Here is a 22,539-nt window from a genome sequence, read left to right on the forward strand (position 1 = left end):
AAATAAATTCATGGAAAAACATGAGACCAGGTGTTCTACAATAAGAAAACCTAATATTTTTGCTTTTAGAAAAATTAGGCAACTCAAGTCAGCAAAGTATTTGCTGTATTTATTGTATCATTTAAAGCATTTTTGACAAATATTTTGAGAGCTACTAGCTACAAATTTTAATCTCAGAGGTAGTACACTATCTCCCTTTCAAAAGAGGCCAAATTGAGGCATAGGTCCTGAACTTGTTTACCTTCCTAGGAGAGAGTTAGTAAGCAAGTCAAAACCAGAAATCATAGATTGTCATACTAGAATTCTTCCTTAGAGACAATTCCAATTCTTCAAATTTTGATTAACTGAGGACTTAAGGATACTCTGGAATTTCACTTTTGAAGTTCTGTGCACCTCATGCACCTCAAATAATTGGTCTTCTAATCAGTTTGAATAATGGTCTTAAAGATCAACTGAAGCACTTTCTGTTCACGATTTTGAAAATTAGCATATATATGAAGATATATAATGGATAGGGCTGTTAGTTTGATCACAAGAAACAGAGCTAAGTAACTCAAAATGTCCAGCCATGTATTGTATTTAAATATTACTTTACAGAACATAAGGAATGGATAACAAAGCAAATCTGGAGTTAGTAGAGTTCATATGCTCCCCTCTCCAAATGCAAAAATGAGTCTTTTCTACTCTCCTCGTTCTCCTTCTCATTAATTCCCATGCTGTCAGATTTTTGATTTTTCAGTCCTTCATGTAAAAACTTGACCTGCTGTTGAATTTATTTCATGTGGGTTTATGTATTCCTCATTTAAATGGTTTGTAATGCAAAACCATGAAGGTACAGCTGCTGCAACAAACTCCCTTACTGAAGCTTGCCTTGCTGCACACATTGCTTTTGGAGTCTCACTTGGCTTTGAATGCAAACGATATGAAAGATGAAAAGTACCATGGTTTTAAGCACTTTAATTAATGCTGCTAAATTCTGTTCCTTTGCTGTCCTGTCCGCAGCTGTGCTGTGCAGAATTTCTTAAAGGAACATACTCCTTGTTTCCCTCACAGAGCAATAGAGGAAAAGTAGTGAGAAATTTTACCTTCTGGTACTTTTTAGAGTCTTTCTGTGTAATATGCCAGTATTTTATATGGTTTTGTTAATCCTATGTATGAGTTTAGACGTTAAAGTCAGTTACTAGAACATTAGAAAAAAAATGGTGTCATCTGTGTACAACAGTCCTGGGTAAATTTAAAATTTGGCATGGACCAAATAAGAGAAAGTGAGGAACAAAACTCAGTGTGCATGAAGACATGTAAGCACAAGTGCAATTGAATATTAAAAAACTCAAACTACTTATGTGGAGAAAATGAGCTAAAATAAAACTCTCACATCTCAGTCACTCCAATATTTATAATTCCTCTGGTTGTCATGTAAAACCATTCTTAAGATATCTTACCTTGTCAATATTAAGTGCTCAATTCCTCCTTTTTGCTAGAAGACTTGGGCACATTTCTGAGATCCTGAAATATGATTTTACATATATTTCATCTCTTTGAACAGAAACCTCAAGATTTTTATCAGCTATTTTTCTAATTATTTTTATGAAGAGCATATATTTTTTATTATTCATCATCTGTCTGGTTTTATTTTCAATTTTGAGCTCCTTTAAGGCTTCTGAACCTATGTAATCTTCTCTGATTGGAAAGCAAAAAAATAGCTGCCAGAAACATAACTGAATTTGCTACAGTGCCTTACTACATTTGTTTTCTATCTATCTGTATAATTATATTGTGTTGGGCTCCCACAGCAAAGTGTTAGCTATTTATTTTTACCTATTTCCATGTGCAAAAAAGAAAACATCTTCAGAGAAATACCAAATTGCCTACCATATTATTTATCTTCAGTCTTTAATATTTTGTCAGATAAACTAGACCCTGGAATAAGGGAAAGGGTACTCCTTACAGCACAAAGGAGAGATGTCACCAAAACTGACGAGCTTTGGTGGAGAACTACAGAGCAATTTTTTTTTGGTTAAGTTTTGGGAAATTATATGGGCCATTTGATGTAAACAACAACAAAAAAAGGCAGAATAAAATATTAGAAGCGATATTATAAGTAGGTTATTAAAAACTATTCAGTGGCTTTCAAAGACCTGAAGTCAGTACATGTATTTTCAAGACTAGAAATCTGAGGTTGCTCCTGAACTAGAGACCAAAGTTGAAAATACAATACCCGACAGAAGAGGCCTCCATTTAAAACTTAATATATATTTTTGGAATCACTGGCATCTAGGTTCACTTCTATGGCCATATGTAAGAAAAAAAAAGTCTTATAATTCTTATAAGTGTGAAAATCAGAAAGAAAGAAAATGGAGTGCCTGTTGAAAATTTTAATGACCACTTTTAGAAATGCATTTTCCTCAAAATTAGCTGGCTCTTAGAAATAAGTATAATAAAAATTAAAATTACTCTGCTGCTGATTTTAAAAGCATGACATTTGACATTTCTGTGATTCAAACCAACCTTTCTAAAGAAACTTTCAAGACAGTCCATAGACAAAACACAGTATTGAAAACCTACCCTATTTCTTTTGAAATATAAATAGAAAGGCTCCCATTGGTAACAGTGGGAATGCATGATGACCTTTTGCTAATTTGACAGTACAGAAGTTTGAAACGGAGATATCTGAAACCAGAAATGAAGCTTATAGCTGAATAATACATACTGTACTGCTTGTCTTTTTTATTGTATAATACCATAATTTATTTACTATGCTAATGGTGTATGTGAGGATTTTCTTTTAAGATAATTGAAACTGGTGATGGAAATGAACCCTTTAGATCACCCTGTTCCTCATTAACAACAAAACTAAAATGTCTTTACACTGTATAATTCATTTGCTCATTTTTTCCTCTAATGAACAGACATTATCTACAGATAGAAAGCTATAGGATTTTTATGGACAGCAGGAGCTTTTGCACCTCCTGATGATGAAAGTAAAGGTTTAGATTTTTCTAAAGACTAATAGAAGAATATTTCATAAATATTCAGTAATAACATGACACCTAATCCCCTCAAACCTATTTCAAAGCCTGAAATAAAATTGGAAATGATTGAGGCCATGCAGAGATGCACTATGAGGAACTGCTCTGTCCTGTTGCTGGATTTCTCGGTCAACAAATACAACTGTTCCCTTTTACACCTCATTCAGGAAAGGTGTCCCTGCACACGACAGGGGGTTTGGAACTAGATGATCTTTAAGGTCACTTCCAACCCAGGCCATTCTATGATTCTATAATTATACAAGTGTGTTACAATTCTTTGCTGAAGAACTAGGAGTTCTTGTTTCAGTCACAGCCACTTCCATGTGGAGACAGATTAAACTGAATCCAGAACTGCACCCTGGCACCACTCCAGAATTATCATAAATGATGCTAGAAAATACACTACATGCTTCTTAAAATTTCTATAATGTCATACTGAGGTGTTATTCAGTGCCATTTAATGTAACCATAGTATTTACTGGCTCAGTGTTTGGACATGAACCCACACATTCCTGTTTTCAAATTTTGCAATTTAAGCCATTACATTATTTGGTTTATATTCAACAGGTGGTTTGGGTGTGGTATAACACAGGTGTTCATATGTGGTGTGACAGTATGGCTGCCATGAGTTTTGGAGTTTTTAATGTATGATTCTTGAAGAATCATGAGGAATTTTCCTCATGGTTTTAAAGGACTCTTCTCACAGAACATGCTCAGTTGGAAGGGACCCAGAAGGATCTTTGAGTCCAAGTCTTAGTCCTGCACAGGAATATCCCTTAGAGTCACAACATGTGCCCGAGAGTATCATCCAAACACTTCTTGAACTCAGACAGGCTTGGTGCTGTGACCACGTCCCTGGGGAGCCTGTTCCAGTGCCCAGTCACCCTCTGGGTGAGGGTCTTTCTAATATCCAACCTAAACCTCCCCTGACACAACTTCAGGCCATGTCACTGGTCGCCACAGAGAAGAGATCAGCGCCTGCCCCTCCTCTTCCCCTCACGAGGAAGTTGTGACTGCAATAAGTACAGAACAGATTGATATTTCAAATAGTTTGAGGGTTTTTTTAGCACTTCTTAGTATTAAAAAAACTCTGCTAAGATCTTTCAATGTTCTGTCACTATTTGTTCACCAGAAGTAAGTTTTTCAGGAAACGTCACTTTTAATGGGAAAAAGTGTATTTTCTTGAGGAGCTATAAGTATGTGAGTTATTTATTCATACTTTCTGGCCTGGTGGTTTATCTGAGCAGAAGGAAGAGAAGGAAAGGGAAAAAAGAGAAAAAAAGGGGGAAAAGGGGAAAAGAGAGAAAAAAGGGAAAAAAGGAAAGAAAAAAGGAAGGAAAAGGAAAGAGGAGAAAGAAAAGGGGGAAAAGGGGAAAAAGGAAAGAAAGGAAAGAGAGGGGGTAAAGAGAAAAAAGGAGGGAACGAAAAAGCAAAAGAGAGAAAGAGAAAAAAAGAAAAAAGAGAGAGAAGAAAGAAGAAAGAGAGAAGAAAGAGAAGAAAGAAAAAACAAGAGAAAAAGAGAGAGAAAAGAGGATAAGGGGGGAAAGGAAAAAAAGGAAAAAGAAAAAAAGCAAAGGAAAAAAAACAAGGAAAAAGAAAAAAAGGAAAAAGAAAGGAAAAAAAAGAAAAAAATAAGACAGAGGAAAAAGGGGAGGAAGAAAGGGAAAAGGGAGGGAAAAGGGTGTGAGGGACCAGGCGTGGGAGGGCGGGGCCAAGGGCATCGCGAGAGCTGCGTGGTCTCGCCGGTCTCGCCGGGTCTCGCCGGGCCCCGCCCCCCGGTGGTAACGGCCGTACCCGCCCCACCGCGGCGCGAGCTGTTTACGGCGGCGCAGCCAATGGGCGGGCGGGGCGCGCGCGCGGCGCGGCCAATGGGCTTGCGGGGCGGTGCGTTTGAACGGCGCGGGCGGCGCGGCGGGTTCGGGGGCGCGGGGCGGGCCGAGCGGAGCCCAGGGGGGACCGATCCTGCGCCCCGTCCGCGCCCGCCATGCCCGGCCGACCCGACGACTACGAGGTGCTGCTCACCATCGGCGCCGGCTCCTACGGGAAGTGCCGCAAGGTGCGCCGCAAGGCCGACGGCAAGGTGAGCAGGAGGCGGGGGCGGCGCGGCTGTGCCGTTGGCGCGGGTCCCAGCCCGGCGCTGCCGCCTCTCCGAGATACGCGAGCGGGCGGCTCTGGAAGCCCCTCTCTCTTCCCCTTTCGAGGCTCCGGCCGGCACCCCCACCGCTCCATAAGGTGTTCCTCCCTCCCCAGATCTTGGTATGGAAGGAACTGGACTATGGCTCGATGACGGAGTCGGAGAAGCAGATGCTCGTTTCGGAGGTGAACCTGCTGAGGGAGCTGCGGCACCCGAACATCGTCCGGTACTACGACCGGATCATCGACAGGAGCAGCACCACCCTGTACATCGTGATGGAGTACTGCGATGGGGGAGACCTGGCGACCTTGATTGCCAAATGCTCAAAAGATAGGCACGTGAAATCTGTTTGTGGCACGCTTGGAATATCTTACACGAGGAGTCTTGGCCAATCCAGGGAGGAAGGGAATGCATCTCTTAACTTCTGAGCAGCTTCGGGTTTAACCCCTTGGACCCAACAACTCTTCTCAAACGTTAAAGGTTTTGTACAAAATTACAGCAGCCATGGGAATTGTGCTATTGAGTGCTGTATCAGGCTGGATGTCAATGCTGAAATAGTAAAAAACTAAAAATATAGGTCTCTTGTGGGGTAGAAGCTATTGAGGGGGTTCTGGCTATACATGGGGTTGAAAACATAATCAGGAAGTCCTAGAGACTGCTTGGTCCGCGGGTTCTGGCTTCCCTGTCAGTAAAACGATTTGGATCCTGTGTTGTATTAGAACACCAAAATATGTGGAAGGGAAAAGTGATTATGAGCACAACGTGAAAAGCTACTTTATGTGCTTGCATATAAAGCCTGGGGAGACGTCAAGTTGATAAGGCTTCACCTTGATCTAATTTTAGACTTAGGAGCCTGCTTAAGTATAGTATCAGTTTTCACATTTCATGTTAAACAAGTACATGACTCCATTGCTGTTACTTTGTGAGAATAGTCTAAAATAGTACTGCAGCTGCCTAACAACATTAGTCTTTTCGTTTCAGGAAGGTTATATTAAAAATCAGCCATGTCTTGGCTCTGTTATTGGATGTTGCTTGTTATAAACAGCTGACAATATACCTTAAGTGATCACAGGGACTAATACCATCACAAAAGGATCAAATTGATATTTGTGTTACAAGTAATGAAAATACTATGTATACAAGAGACTGTTTGGGTGAGGAAGGAAATACTACAGGGATTTTGCAACAAAAGTATAAATGTCTTCCAACATAGTTGCAGTGATTAAAAAAAAAACAATTTTAAAAATAAAATTAATAGATACCTGTTGTTGATAGTGGTTGTTTCAGTGATGTTTTATAATAGGAATATTAAAAAAAGTTACAGAACTAAGACTGGCAGCAACTACTTGAACTGATCTACGTTCAAAAAATCTGTTTGTTAAAAAATATGTTCATCTTTCAGGCATTTCTTGGAAGAAAGCTTTATTCTCCGAGTATTGACTCAGTTAACATTGGCCTTGAAGGAGTGTCACAGACGGAGTGATGGTGCAGTCACTGTGCATCGTGACTTAAAACCAGCAAATGTGTTTCTGGATGGCAAACAGAATGTGAAACTTGGAGATTTTGGACTGGCTAGAATATTGCATCACGATACCAGCTTTGCCAAAACATTTGTTGGAACTCCATATTATATGTCTCCAGTAAGACCTCCCTTCTATGCCTTATCTTCCCTTTTTTGCCCCTCCAAGGTGTGTTTTCTACAGGGTTGGTTTCAGAGTCCATGAACGTTTGGGATGTTTTAATGAAGACTTACTAGTCTGAAATGCAGATGACTTTTTTCATAGACTGTATATGTTCTGAACACAAGGTTATTTTGCGGTTCTTTTCATCTCCTTTCTTCCCCACATAGTCAACTGCTTTCTAATTAAAGTTACTCTTTACTGTATAAGCTTTGTTATGTTCTTGGGATATTGCAGGTATTGGAGTATGTTGAAAAGAAACAGGGAATCTAGAGAGCTTCTATGTTTTGTACTGTTAAGGTAAAGAGCTTAAGTTACCTCTTGATGGTAGGATTTTAGTCTGTAGTGAAGTGAACAGGAATTACTTATTACCCAGATATAATGCATTTCTTGGGGGGAAGATTAATTTTGACTGAAATAGAGTTGTGTTGATTAAAGACTGGTGCAACATGTCAGTCTTCTGCAGTGGAGTACTGCCGCAACTTATTAAAATCCTGCTGGTATGATTAAATGTGGAGATTAATTAAGATGGAATCTTAGAAGTAAACCCCATAAGTAATGATTTAATTCAGGTTTGAATAGCAGTTGACTATCCTGCATTACTGGAACACTGTCTTCTTTATTAAACCTAAGATTGTTCTCTTTTCTTAGGAACAAATGAACCACATGTCATACAATGAAAAATCTGACATTTGGTCTCTAGGATGTCTTCTGTATGAACTATGTGCTCTCTCGTAAGTATGGTAGTGTAATAAGGAATATGGAAACATAGTTGTTAATGCAGGTATGGTTAAATTTTGTATAGATGAAAGCTTAAAGGCTTCAGGGTCTAGTCCTAGATTTTTATTTCTGTGTTGGTCTTGACGTCAGGTAGTGAAAACCAACCCTTGATTGCAGCTTTTTAGTCTGATACTTCTTTTCTGAAAATACGTTCTGTGAAACCAGTGGAAGAATCCAGAAAAATTTTTCTTTTTCAGGCCTCCGTTTACAGCTTACAACCAAAAAGAACTGGCAGAAAAGATAAGGGAAGGGAAGTTCAGAAGAATACCATATCGTTACTCAGAGGAGTTGAACGAACTTCTCAAGCAGATGCTGAATGTAAAGGTATGACTCAATTACTAATGTTTGCACCTGTATTTCAGTATTAGTTCAAATTACTAGATTTTCTTCTCAATTATGAAACAAACCAACCTGAGGCACTGGTTGTTATCACCTTGTCACTGGCAGTTTCACTTGTAGGAAAAGGAGGGAGAAGTTGTGCTCTGAGTCCATGGAAAAAAGGGGGAGCAGCTCAAGCTTTTATGTCAGGTTCAAAGGATGCAAAAAGGCTGCCTCAGTATTGACCTATATAGGATTTCCTAAGAACCTCAATAAGCTATTGAGGTCTTGTAATTTCAGGGTTAAAATGGTTCTAGTGTGTTTGGAAGTTGGAAGGGGTTGTTTTGTCTTCATTTTGGATTTTTCTTTATATGGCTAATGTATAGCTTGCTCCCTGCTGCTGGCATGAGGGTGTTGAGAAGAATACTGCATGGGTGCTTGTTACAGCTTTGTTGTCCCAAGTATCCAGCAGGTATGGATCCTTCAGGAATCAAGTGGCAGGCAGAAATGCAGAGTGGTAGCTCCAGAATCTACTGACAGTTGTCTCTGTAGGCTCACCCACCCCATTTAGGCTCTGAAAGGAGTGGGTGTCTGGGCTGGGGAGACAAACTTGTGGCTATGGATCTGAAGGCTGGTAACAGACTCCTCCCTTAGTTGTTGTCATCTGGTTGTGCTACCCCTTCATAACTCCATTTTTCCACAACCTCTTCACTGTATAACATCTCAGCTGTTCTTGCTTGGGAATCTCTGGCCATAATGTTTCTTGGTTACAGAGGGAATCTATTGGTAATGTCTTTCCTTTAGGATTATTGCCGACCTTCTGTTGAAGATATTCTGCAGCACCCCTTGATAGCAGACCTGGTGACAGAAGAACAAAAGCAGAATTCTGACAGAAGATGTTGGAGATCGTGGGAGCCAGAAAGGCTGCAGTACTCAGATGCTGCAGTGAATGAGCTGAAACGGAAGGAACAGCAACTACAGGAGCGAGAACAAGCCATTAAGGAGAGAGAGCAACGTTTGGAGCGTATGATATACTACTTTGGGAAGGGGGGGATTGGCATGGGATTCTGATTCAGTTGGAGGAAGGAAAGGTAGACAGTTTTTACAACCCTTGTTTTAATGCACTAGGGTATTGCATTCACTACTAGAATTGAGTCTAAAGACCAAAGCAAGAATGCCTGGGACTTAGTCATCTATACTAGGTTTTAGGTTATTAAGATATAACTGGCAGTTTAGATATAGCAGTCTGGTTTGTGAAGATTATTAAACATGAGTGGCAATTAGGAAAATATACAGAAAAGCATGGTCTGAAGATATTGTTCCTCACTGTGCCGTGTAGGTTGCTTTTCACCCACTGTGTAAGTTAGCGTTGACTGTACTAAAATGAAACCTAAGGTGAGCCTGATGTTGGCGAAAAACATCTTTGAGTAAACTGTAAACTGCTTTTATAAAGGCTGCACTGCAGGGAGCTTACCTGTGAATCTGTACAGATAGTTAGTTCTCAGATGTTGGTATTTCCTGCCCACGTAAAATGTCTTTGCATAGGCAGTAGGCTCTGCAATACAGTTTTTAACTATATTTTTTTTTCTGAGCCTGAATGACATCTGCTGATGTTGTAAACAGGGTGTTTAGTTATAGCTGAATCATTGTATCTAGCATATAAATATTTAAATCTGATGTCGTGTGCCATGAGTTAATGTACAGAATAGAAAACTACTCTGGCTTCATTGTTGCAGACATGCCAAAGTTTGGGAACAAGAGCATGCCTGGCATTTCGGAGTACTCATCCAGTGCTTTGCTGGTGCATTGATAAAGGTGTATCTACACAGCAGTTACCTTTGTTTAGAGCCATAGAATCAGAAATATGTGTGCAGCTGTCTATTGCTGCTGTCTTTTCCTGCAAGAAAAACCCATCATGCACAATCACTCTAACATTTTAACACTACATACTACCACATATTTCTACTTCCAGAGAGAGAACGGGAGCTCTGTGTGCGAGAGAGACTGGCAGAAGACAAACTTGCTAGGTATCCTACTAACCTATAATTGTCTGTGTTAGAAAATCTACAGTCTGACAACAAAAAGCTTAAATTTCTCTTTCCCAAACAGAGCTGAAAGCCTTATGAGGAGCTACAATCTCCACAAGCAGCAGCGAGCGGTAACTTACGCAGATGGTCCAGGTATGCAAATACGCAAGAATGCACTTGCCCAGATAAATGCAGGCTGGTATGACCAGAAGAATGTCCCTGATGCTCAACATGCTGTTCATAGTCCCATCGGGGCAATACAAAGCCCAATTATCCCTGCATGGTTGGGAAGAGACTTTTGATTTTCTGCTTTGCAAAAGGACTTCAGGAGTGATGCTCAACCATAAGTCTTTGAGTTACCACTGTTTGCACTGCAGTCTTTTGCTGTTTTGGAAATTAAGTTCTTATGGCAAGCTAAGAGAAGTGCCTACTTGTAACCCAAACCTTTCTCAGAGCTGTGCTTGTTTTACAGATGGATGTCTTTTTATAGACCTTTGATTTAGTTAATTTTAATAAAATTGCATATGTCTAATCAATTCAGCTTTCATTAAACTTCCAAAAACTTCAACATGAACAATATTATTTGTCGAAAGTGACTCAGATGTCATTGGTGCATCATATGATGTATAAAGAATGCAAACTGCTATTATAGGAAAAAACCCTCTAGGTTTGAAAATACGCTATAACGCTCCTTACCTTCTTCTAGTCCAATTGTTTTTACAGTAATATTTGACACTGACTTTCGCCTTGGTTATTCAGTCCTCACTATCATAAGAGGTACTATCATCTGTTCATTGCACCCATCTTTTACTATTAGAAATGATTCAAGTCTCTAAATGCATTTTGAAATAGTGGTAGGAACAGTGAATGACTGAGTCAGAAGTAGTACTCTAGAACAAAGACATATGAACACCCTTTAATACGGAGCAACACTCTCTTCCTTGAGTTTGGTCCAATAAAGCAAGATAAGCATGTCCCTGCCTCCAATATGAATAAAACTGAAGGGGCTTTTTTTTTTTTTTTTTCCCCTCCCTACAAAGTGCCTATCACAACAGGAAAGAACACAAGTAAAATGCCCCTAGAATTGAGTGGTACTTGAGCGATTTCTAACACTTCTGTCAACTTTGGGAATTCCACCTGTCTCTCAATATACTGTCTGACTTGGATATGTTAAAGAATTTAATTTGGGAATAAACTTACTTTTAGCTTTCTGATGTTGCATCAAACACCAGATGCCTGAAGGCAAATGAGCTTCAGCTCTTGCTTCTGTTCTCTACTGTATCTCCCACCCTTTCACATAATGTTTTGACCTTATCAGGAGTATTTGAAGATAGACAAAACTACTTTGGGCAGCTAATACTTCAAGATAGATAGTACAGAAAAGTAAACATAGTTATTACAAGATATCTTGCAGTATCTGTAGAGTACTTGGTTTGCTACTCTTCCAGTTCATTCCATGGTGCTCTTGCAATACTGTTTCCAAAATTCTCCCTGTTCTTGTATAAATAGACTCAGTGTTTCTCCAGTAGGGTACCAAGATCACTTACTTGTTATCTTCAGTTGCTCACATTACTGTATTTTTCACAACCAGATTACATCTCACACATCTTTTAGATCTCTAATTTTTCCTTAAAGTCTGTTGTGTGGTTTACTTCACAGTAAAATTCTGTTTTCTAAGACAGTGACCTAGGCACTATCCTATTTTACAGGGGGTTTCTAATTTTTAGGAAAAGATTTACTTTTAAAACAGATCTGGCTTACTGCTATGAAACTATAAAATGCTAAAATATGCACTGGCTTCTTCAGTTCCTTCTTGCTCTTTTGTGCTTATTGCATCCTTGCTGTAGCCTAATAAATTGAAAATTAGAGCTTCAACAGTGTTAAGATTAGAATAGTTAGAACTTTGATTAAATAAAAATAAAAATCACACCTTAAATTGAGTATTGTGAAATTGACTCTTATGAGAGGCAACTCAACTGTTATAATGGCTTTATACGGTAGTCTTTGTACTCATGTCATTAAAAACAAACTAACTGCCTTTTGATTGTGGCATGCTATAGGTTGCACTATGAAAATTCTTGTTCTGGAGGCTGCAGTGAAAGTAACTTGTTAATTTTTAATGCACCTGAACTCATTATTCATCAAGTCAGAGCCTAATTTGTACCCCATTGGCTTAGTACAAAGATAGAGTTGGAACAATGTGGGTAATGTAGGAAGACCACTGAACAGGTTGGATCTGCTCCTGCTGTGAAGGAAACATAATTTCTTTTCAGTATGGAGAGCCTACTTCTCTATTTTCTTTTGGAACTGAATAATGTTACTGTTTCACTTCTGTCCTTCAGAAGAAACATCATGTCTTTTCTCCTTATGTCAACTAATATTCCCTTTGGTGTTGGGATGTGCACCTAAAAACTACTCTGGCATATATCCTTTTACCACAATAATTTAAAAACCTTGTTTTAATTTTTCCTCAAAAAATAGAATTTTTGCTCTTAACTGAAATACGCTTAATTAGATCACTCAAAGCCATAGGAAGATGACAAAATGGGCAACAGGATAAAAAGCAATAAATGCTGGAAGATGCACTAATTCAGTACTTCCTTTTTGATTTCTTTAGATAACCCACTCCTGCTTCCCTTTTCTACAACCAAGAAGAATGTACCCTTTGAAGGAAGTGAAGAGAAAGCGGTGTCTCCTAATAATATGGAAAACTATCTCTTTTCTAAAGGAAAAAGCTCTGATCTCAAAAAACGGCTATATGCTGCAAATCTACGAGCTCAAGCACTATCTGAACTGGAAAAAAACTACCAACTAAAGAGCAGACAAATCTTGGGCATGCGTTGAAACTGTAAAAGATGTGTTTACCTTTTAAAAGATAATTAAATCTATAGGAAGATCCTTGTGCCTCCCTCTTTTAAGCTAGAACCTACTGAAAAATGATTTTAACAGTTTTTGTACAAACTCTTAGTTTGTGACAGGTAGTTTATGATAAAAGCGTAAGATGTTATATTATGAAAATAGGTATTTTATAGTAATTGTATTATTAAAGAAAAAATATTTTGGTCCTCCTGTTTACCCTGCATTACTCTTCTGAAAGTATAAAGAATGAATATATATAAATGATTTGTTTAAAATCTGATATGAAAAACTTAAGGTGAAATATATACAGAGTTTTGCAATCTATAGGTTTAAATGATGTTGTATGTAAAGCACAGTTATTGATAAAGGAAATATTGATATTCTGTACATGTGGAAAAACAATGACTTTTTTCTGTGCTTTTAAATGTTTTCTAACAAAAGAGCAAAAAGATTTGATAGTATCTCTTCCTACTAAGTAAATGACCTATCAAAGCAGGCTACTTTTAATTCAATGTCTCTGACTAATGAGTGTGATGGGTCAGCATAATGTAAATTATGAGTTTATATTCCTTCTGCCTCAGCAGCTGAATGTCTTGTCCATTGGTTCCTTCAGGGCGTGGCATTTGAAATAACATCTCTGCTTTGCCTTGAAACCGTATTATAAACCAATCCCCTGAGACTGCTGTCCAGGATGGGACACCATCCTGGATATTAGCATCTGTGTTTTGCAGAGCAGCTGTTGTGCTTTGAATAGTAAATCCTTATTGTCTTGAAGCTTATGAGGTATCTTCATCTTACCCTTAACAATTCTCTGCCAGAGTAGCAGTTGCTCACTTAAGGTGATGTAAGTCTCATGAACTAACTCAGACTCATGAATTTAAAAATATCCTTTGAAACTGTAATGTCTGGCATATGTTTTATATAAGGATTTTTTTTCCTTATTGGGCTATGGATGTTATCTAAAGAGGTATTCAAGATGGTTTTTACTTCCTAAGAGACAAATCTTGTTTGAAACATCAATTTGATTTGACATACTAGATGATCTTAAAGGTCCCTTCCAACCCTAATCACTCTGTGATTTGCTGATGGACAAGTACTTGTGGCACCAAACAATAGTTCTGCTCTGGCTGATTCTTAACCACCTAGCAGAACTTACCATATTTGCTTGCGTAGAGGTTGCTGTTTTCACCACAACCTTTGCACAAAAGAATTAGAACAGGACCATTTTGTTTGCTAGTCTAAGATTACCACCATCCTGGTGGCCATTCCCCAGCAGTAGGTGTGGTGGAAATGTCTGGCACGTATATATGCACAGCCAGAGTAGCTGTGCCAAATGGATCAGTGCAGGTTCCCTTCTGCATTTTTTAATATTGCTGAAGCTCCTCCTACATGTGTGGAGGATGAATCCCTGCTTTCTCACCATGTTTGTACACTTGGATCTTTCTGTTCTGTGCCTCAGTCAGAAGACCTGCAATGCAGTTCTACTGGCCTTCATGTGCATTTTTATGGTATAACCCATAAAACATTAAAGGGTAGGATATGCATTGGTGTGAGTCCAATCTGAAAAAATATGTATGATATAAGAATGTTGCATACTTTGTTATCTGTAAAATGCAGGTATCAATTAGTGAAAGGAGGAAACCAAGCAGCCGAGAAAATAAATTAATAATGAATAAGTCATGAAAGGTCATTTCCGTAGAATCATAGAATGGCCTGGGTTGGAGGGGACTTTAGAGATCACATAATTCCAACCTCCCTGCAATGGATAGGGACACCTTTCACTGGACTGAATTGCTCAGAACTCCATTCAGCCTGGCCTTGCACACTGCCAGGGACCATCCAGAGAACATCCACAGCTTCTCTGGGCAACCTGTTCCAGTGCTCACCACCCTCACAGCAAAGAATCTTTTTCCTAATAACTAATCTAAACCTATTCTCTTTCAGTTTGAAGCCATTCCCTCTTGTCCTGTTACTAGATACTCTTGTAAAAAGTCCCTCTCCATCTTTCTTGTAGTTTCCCTCCAGGTACTGGAACATCGCAATTAGGTCACCCTGAAGCCTTTTCTTTTCCAGGCTGAACAATCCCAATTTTCTTAGCCTTTTCTCATAGGAGAGGTCCTCCCTCCCTCTAATCAACTTGTGAAAGGGCTGGTGTCTGCAAATGCTTTGCTTTTAACAACACCAAATTAAGAAAACGGCTTGAGAGTATTTTTCTTTGCTCTTGGAACATTCAGATGGAACAAGTAATTTCTGCATTTAAAATACCTTCAGAGTAATGCTTGCAGCTTTCCTCCTCCTTTAATTCTCTAGTGACCTCAAGATGGCACTGTTGCCTTGTCTTTGCTGAGACTCTTCTTTAACGTCTGATTTAAACATATTTTTACCTGTTTTGTTCTATGCATGTTGCTGCAAGATCTGTATTTTCTTAGGACACGGATGCTTTAGTACTTGCTGGTGCAATTAATTGTAATTATCCCCGATTTGCCAGTTTGCATCTTTTATACATGTTTCATAAAAAATACTTGAATCAAAGTCCCAGTTAACAATTACACTATTATGAATACAAAATGCTACAGGGAGTGCAAACTGTATCAATCACAACGGCAGTAATAACTGAGAACAGCTTAAGTTACAGCCGTAGCATTAAGCTATCCAGCTGTATTACTTATGATGTCTTCTTGAAGTATTATCACAAACGCAGTGTTTCTGGAGGGTTTTGAAATAAGAACTTCATACCAGTATGTGTCAAGTATGAGGAAAGGTATCCTGGAGATGGTCTTTGTTCTTTCTAGATTTTTGCTTTAGAATCCTGAAATTGACATTTTTCCACAAGGGCATAGTTGCTTTTCAAATAGGATGTGTGTAGCGTTGGAATTGCATTCAGGATGCAGTTTGCAAAAATATTCAGGAATTAGAACATTCATAAATAGAATATTTATGGGAAAAGTGACTGCCTGTAGAGTGCTTGCAAAACATTGCCATCATGAGATGGGCATACTTGTATCTTAAAAGAGAAGGTAAGTTTGTACGTATGGATATGGTACAGCTTAAGCCTTACAGGATTATAATAATGGTGTACACTACTAATACATTATTATGGTGTACGTCATTATTATGTGGAATGTTGTGAGATAAATTAATGTTTAATACAGATGTCAGGAATTTTAATAATATGATTAGTTGTGAGCACTTCTGAAATTACAGGTTTATATGCATAAGAACATCATTTAGCTCAAGGATAGTCTAGAGGGGATGTTGCATCATCTTTGAAAATTCTGGACCAGTTTCCCAATTTTCAGGCTTCATGTGTGACCTTTATCAGTATCCTGTCCCAGGCCTTAGGTTCCCATGTGTAAGAGGCTTGTCACAGCAGGGTGCTCAGAGACTGCTCAAATGCAGACCTGTAGAGCATCCCAGTGCTGAGGTTTGGTGACAGTGGTGTAACCACTTTGGTTTCGTACTTCAGACAGGTGTGCATTTAGTAGGGAATAGAATTTACTGGGAAAATAGTGGTGAGTTACCAAAGTAATTTATTTAACGATTAGCCTGGTCAAGTGTCCCCTCTGCAGCCAGTTGGACAGTCCATTCCATGTGATTACAATGCTTGAACAGTGTGAAAGTGCTGGGCAGGCAAAATGCTCAGAGAAAATCAAACGTAAACAGAGAGGACCATCAAGCTTAGTAAATGAATGCACGTGTGCCTGGGTAGCATTTCAGGGCCACTGAAGTGGCTGCTGCAGTTTGAAACAGGGGCTGCTGTTTCATTTTTTGCATTGCTTAACCCCCTCCTAACTGTAATGAAGCTGATGAGTAAGGACACAAAAATATTACCTTGAAGGAAGGGGACCAAAAATATAATGTTTATTTTCGGCAATTGAGATAATATATAATATAATATATAAATATATAAAATATAATGTCTAATAGATAAATGTTTATAATATAAATATATAATATAATAATGCACTAGACATTTCTTAACCTGGGAGTTAATCTAAGGAAACTCATATTTAGGATTTGTGTAACCTGGCAGTGAGGTTTTTGGTTGGTTTTAAGCATGTAGCTAGTAGGAACAACCCCATGCTGATATACTGTCTTTGCACACCTGTTGGGTCCTTCGCATCACACCAATGCAGACCACTTGGTGGAAGTGAAAATATCTCCAAGGCAACATCTACCCCTTCTATTTTATTGCTTAAATTAAGCCCAGTACTTGATGAGAGGAAATTCACTTTGAATTAACAGGGAGAACTTGTCTCTACCTGCACTCAGTGCTCTGCTTTCTCATGTAGGTTGGTCAGATTAGTGTCACTCTTACTTATCTGTTTGAGGAAGTGGTTACTTCTTTGAAAAACAGAGGAAGGATAATTTTAAGTAATTTTATGTATATTCCTGAGGAGGAAGCAAAGGATAATATTTGATATACTTTCCTTTTTTTTTTTTTTTTTTTTTTTGATCTTGTCTAAGCTAATTGTCTTTTGGTACAGGAGGGAGAGCAGTTGTTAAAAAACCAGTAGTTTATTTACAGGTACTTAGGGTTTCACTGTAATTTTTCTGGAATGGTAGAAATATTAACCCTAATTCAACACCATTGGAAGCAAAGGATTTCCATGCAATTGCCTTTGCAAGACATGTGTTGTAAATGGAAAGTATAATTTAGTACCAATTTCACAAAGCTTTTTTTCAAAATTTGGGCTTAGTATCCTAATATTAGGGTCATCCATTTGCAGTGTATTGCTTCTGGATTTTCTCTTATATGATCCTAATTAATGTTTTGATTATCTGCTTCTGAAACATTTCAAGTGTTTGGACCTGAGTGACTGGGGCTGCCCTTGCCAGAAGGCACTGGCTGCAAGGGGATAGTCACACTGCAGGGCTGAAATGCTGAGGAATGAGTCGGCTTCCCCATGACCTGAAACCTTTCCATCACTGCTGGCTGGATTTCAAAAAGTCAGTTCACAATTTAGGCAGGAGTCTCTGATGTGAGAATCTCTGAGTCAGGGTTTAAAGCTGTATCAATGCTGCAGCTCCTAATGATCAACCTTTGAGCAATAATTTGAGAATCCTCGAGATTTTCTGTAAATTGTCTTTCATCTCCCTTAGAGCATTTGTGAAGGACAAGGGATTCCCAAAGAAACCTGTCCTTACTCACAAAATATATAACCTGCTAAGAACTATCCTACTAAGAGCTGCTGATAAATGCATTTCCCCCACTCCCCCGCTGATAAGTCCTTTAAGTTTCAGGCATGAGTGGCATCAGAAGAATGACAGTGTTGGTGCTCTGCAGCTCTGGGAGACATCTGCCGTACGTCAGACACTGACGAACCGAGGTTTGCAGACTACCGAGGAAAGTTGTGACAGTATGCAAAGCTAGGGCAAGATTATGAGGTTTTGTCCTTGGATTGTAAATGCTCTTGTGGGAGCCATTGATGCTATTGTGGCCTGGGCTGTGTACAAAGTCCTGTCTTTTTGATTTAGAGCATTTATTTGTTTCCAAATCTCTTTCCCCACCATCCCTCATTTTTACTTTCCCCAGGGATGATTCAGTGGAATAAAGCCACAGGAGTATAACACCCATCCAGCAAAAACACTTGAGGACAGACTTTAAACTGAGCAAGCGTTTTATTACTTCCTGAAGAAGAATGTTTTTACTAAGTGATACCCTTATGTTTATTACAAATAATATGTCTTCAAACAAATCATTTTAAGTAAAGAGAAACCTGTAGAAACCACCCACACTGCCCAGCAATCAAGTGAGGCTGGCAGAAGGAAGCAAGAACTTTGGAATTACTAGAAATTACTAAATCTAACACTGCCTATTACTTGCTTCTGATCCCCCCCCGCCCTTGCTGTCTTTGTTCCATCTTCACTCTCAGCTCCACTTCCTTTGTATTTTTCAGTCACCCTTTTCTTTATTTAATCTGGAACAAATAAAACCCAGAATATTACATTGTTTGTTTGACTGCTGTGCTGAGAACTGTTTAGAGGGCTGAAGAACTCACTTCGTTCACTGAAACCATCAGGGTAAGTAGATAGCAGCATAGAAATTAGTGTGCTCAATGCAGGCCACTATTTACTTTGGGGATCTGCATATTCTTTTGATGTGAAAGGAGTATTGTACTCTTCTCAGTGCTTTGCCACAGAAGCATTTCTCCAGCAGTAAAACTGAAAAAGCAGGTTTAATTATTAGCTGTTTTGCCACCTCGGTGACTTCAGCAAGCTGAGTGCAGACTTTGTAGATCATGGCACTCAGGCACACCCAAAGGCTGTGCAGGTAGTCTTGAAAGGAAGAGCTGGAGATTTCCATTCCCCACAAGAGGCTCCATCTCTCCCAGATAAACACCTGTGCAGGAGTGAATATAAGGAGCTTTTTGCCACTCTGCAGGCAGGAGGATCTCCAAGCACCCATGCTATCCCACTGACCCAGAGGGTTCCCTTGCTGGGTGGAGCAGATAACAAAGAAACATCAAACAGAGCCGCCTCCAAGTTTGGAGTCACACTGGGGCATGTCAGTCAGGGGGTACAGCACTGAGGTGCTTTAAAGGGTTGCTCCCTCCCACAGGCAGGCTGAGCACTGGGTTTTGGCTGCCAGAGAGTGATGTCCATGTGCTGTGAGCTGTGTCACCATCCCAACCAGCACAAACAAACTGTGTGACACAGTAAGAGCAGGTCAGAGAGAGACTAAGGAGGCCAAGAGGACTAAGGAGGTCAGGAGGATGCTATGTAATGTGGGGCTAAGATGAGTCACCTCAGTAGAGGGAAGGCTCACTCATGCTACACACCTTGGTAGGAAGTGCTGGGCCGTGTAGCACTGTTGGGGAGCCCAGCTGGTTCTGGGCTCTCAGTAAACTGAGATACTGAAGATGGAACTTCTTACACCTGGCAGAGGGTTAACCACGGACAGTAGGACTGTGACACAGTGGATTTCCTGTTAGAATGTTAGCCTATTGTGTTAGGACATGTGGCTGTATGTCCAATCATGAGTTGTTATGAAGTGGTAAACCAATGCTGTGTGTACATGTGTTACCCCAGAACTGTATAAAGGTAGCTGTACTGTTGCAATAAAAAAGCTGCTGGTATCCTGAAATCCATGTCGCCTTCCCGCCTCGACCGCGACATAGCACTGCCAGACTGCCCCTGCTGCCCTGACTCCTAGAGCAGGACAGAGTCAGGAACCCATCACATATGGCTATGGCAAATTATAATGACAGAGATCGAGTAGCTCCTCCTCTCCCCAGCCATAACACTTCCCAGCCTACATGCTGCCTGCATGTTGCCATACAGAAGATTTCAGGAGGGGCCACACACGTGCACACTCAAATCCTTGTTCACCCACGCAGTGTCCTAGAGGACAATCCACTGGTATGGCAGTCTGCCATGGAGGACTGTGTCAGCCCAATCTGTTACAACTCCTTGGGGAAATGTGAACACACAAACACTATTGGCTGCCTTTCTGTGTGCTTATATGCTGCAATCGAGTCTCCATGAGTTTGAAATACCATATAGGAAACATTTGTACCACTTAGGATTAAATACAAAGGTGTTTGATATAACTACTAATAACACAGAAGCTCTGAAGACCAGTTTGAAAAAGATCCACTAATTCACTTACTTTTAACAAGAGTGTCTTTATGTATTTTGGTAGTGTTTATGATGACTTCATATGACTACAGTGGTGTAAAATGCATGCACTTGTGCATTAACAACACCTCTCATCAAATAGTTAGCCCCTGGTGGTCTAGTGGTAAAGGCGCCGCGCTATCACCGCGGAGACCCGGGTTCGATTCCCGGTCAGGGCCACTCCCGGGCAGGTGGGGCTCGTTAGCCCTTAAAGGCAACCCACCTACGTCCTAAGGACCTCGCTGCCACCGTCCAAGCTCGCTTGGCCCCGGCAGATGAACCTTAGGATTAAAGGGTGGGCTCAGTTCCGCGCACACTGTGTCTCACCTAAAAAATCCAATGCGCAGGCTGGAAGGTGTAAAGACCTTCCCCGGATCTTCGCTCGCGAAGACTGGCCATTATTATTATCATCAAATAGGCACACATTTTAATTATTTATATATTCCCCTGTTTACAAGGAGAATATCTTCCTATAAGGAAATTTCCAAGAAAGAGATAGGCTCCGGTTTATCTAGTTGGCAAAGGCACAAAGTATGCCTACCATATGTGGCTAATAAAAAACTGAATAAGCATATTCCTAGAACTTTAGCTGGCACTGTTCAGGATCCTAAGGTTATACACAGTTTAACTGCAGCTTTTTGCACAAGAGCTTGACAAATGACAGGAAGAAAGACCTTTATCCCCACAGTTAACTAACCAGATAATATACATTGTTAGTCAGTAAGGGAGACGGAGCACGTATTTCACAAACAGATTACTTGGAAACTTGACTGACAAGTCCTTCCTGGGACAGCCACGATAAGTGCTGCGTTTGATAACTGCTTTGTCATCTTAGCAGTGATAGAAATGGGTTCCCTCCATTGGCTCTGCATTTAATCCACCCATGCTGATGTGAACTCTAGTTTCCCCAAACATTAAGATCAAAACATCTGGCTAAATGTAAAGCAGGTCGACACAGATAAAGCTTGCAAGAAGCAATGTTCACAGTTGCTATTTTGCTATGCAAATAGCCATTCATAATGAACTGTATAGAATTAGCTTGTAAGATTTAAATGAAGGTGTTTTGAAAACTCGTGCCCCAAGTGAGGCTCCTCCATGCTTAATCATCTACATAAATGACCTGCTTTCCAAAAGCAGCCACCCCTTGTGTTTCCTTCTGAGGGAACTGCCCGGGACTGATTAAATCAAGACACTTCCTCTATGCCTGTGAATTTTAGCTTGGAGACACAGCTTTGAACATCACATTTGTAATATATTGCTATAAGTGTTAATATTAGCAGGACAGACCACTGGATTCTACTCTTTCTTCTGACATTATTCAGTTTGTGACATTAATGGGCTTACTTAGTTCACGCTTTAATGTATGAATAAGAAAAATCCTTGTCCTAAAATGGGCAGAACTAACACTTGGGGCAGGAGTCACATTATTAACCATTGAACTAATCTCCAAGGAATTTACACCAGGCTTTCATTATAATCCATGACAGAAATGCGCACTCTAAGGATGGGATTCATCTAATCAAGTACATAGCACTGTAGGAGGAGATAAACCACATTGCAGACTCCACCGACAAATGTGATTAGATCTCTGCTGACTCTAAAGGGAGACTCATGATCTGAAGATGTTTGTGTATCAGCTACCAATTCCCAAGCATGAATCCCTCCTTTATTGTCCAGTTGAGGCTGTGGTTTCAGGATCAGCATCAGCTGTTGCCAGTATACAGTCACACACTTTTCCCTGCCCCAACCACATGGTTCTGTGTGTCAGTTCTAGCAAGCCTGCAGCCCTAGGTAAATAGGATTAACTTGCTGAACTGGCTGAGAAGTAAGGATGAAGAAAAAGAATTTGGTTTTGGTTGCACTGTCAGGCAAAGCTGATGCCCCTCACATGCCCTAATTTCTAGGTCGGAGGCCTGATTGGGAGCAGGAATGTAATTTCTAAAAAGGAATTGTGGTAGCCCTTTTTGGCACCAGCTTTTATTTGGACCAGCTTAAATTGACCACAAAATAGCCTCTGTAGAAGGCAGTTCTGAAAATGAATAGATGTAGTTACAGAACATAAAGATAATATGTCTATGCTTACTGCCTTGGGA

At 39.8% G+C, this 22,539-nt stretch overlaps 1 protein-coding gene across 2 annotated transcripts; it reads left to right on the forward strand.

Annotated features, from left to right (window-relative positions):
* The first annotated feature begins 5,001 nt into the window (after window positions 1-5,001).
* On the forward strand, window positions 5,002-12,956 carry NEK2 (NIMA related kinase 2). 2 transcript variants are annotated; one of them, XM_050314384.1, is made up of 9 exons: window positions 5,002-5,109; window positions 5,280-5,497; window positions 6,566-6,803; window positions 7,494-7,576; window positions 7,820-7,946; window positions 8,745-8,964; window positions 9,913-9,967; window positions 10,050-10,120; window positions 12,585-12,956. In XM_050314384.1, exons 1-9 carry the CDS (start codon window positions 5,014-5,016, stop codon window positions 12,809-12,811), a joined length of 1,335 nt encoding a protein of 444 aa, XP_050170341.1. In that variant the 5' UTR covers window positions 5,002-5,013; the 3' UTR covers window positions 12,812-12,956. The 2 variants fall into 2 exon arrangements, 1 of the variants encoding a protein (XP_050170341.1); XR_007628820.1 differs by having other exon boundaries at window positions 6,566-6,851; window positions 9,913-10,120.
* Window positions 12,957-22,539: the final 9,583 nt, after the last annotated feature.

Source organism: Myiozetetes cayanensis, unplaced genomic scaffold (genome assembly GCF_022539395.1).
Source record: "Myiozetetes cayanensis isolate MyiCay16 unplaced genomic scaffold, myiCay2020 scf2-11, whole genome shotgun sequence".
In the NCBI taxonomy this organism is placed as follows: Eukaryota; Metazoa; Chordata; class Aves; order Passeriformes; family Tyrannidae; genus Myiozetetes; species Myiozetetes cayanensis.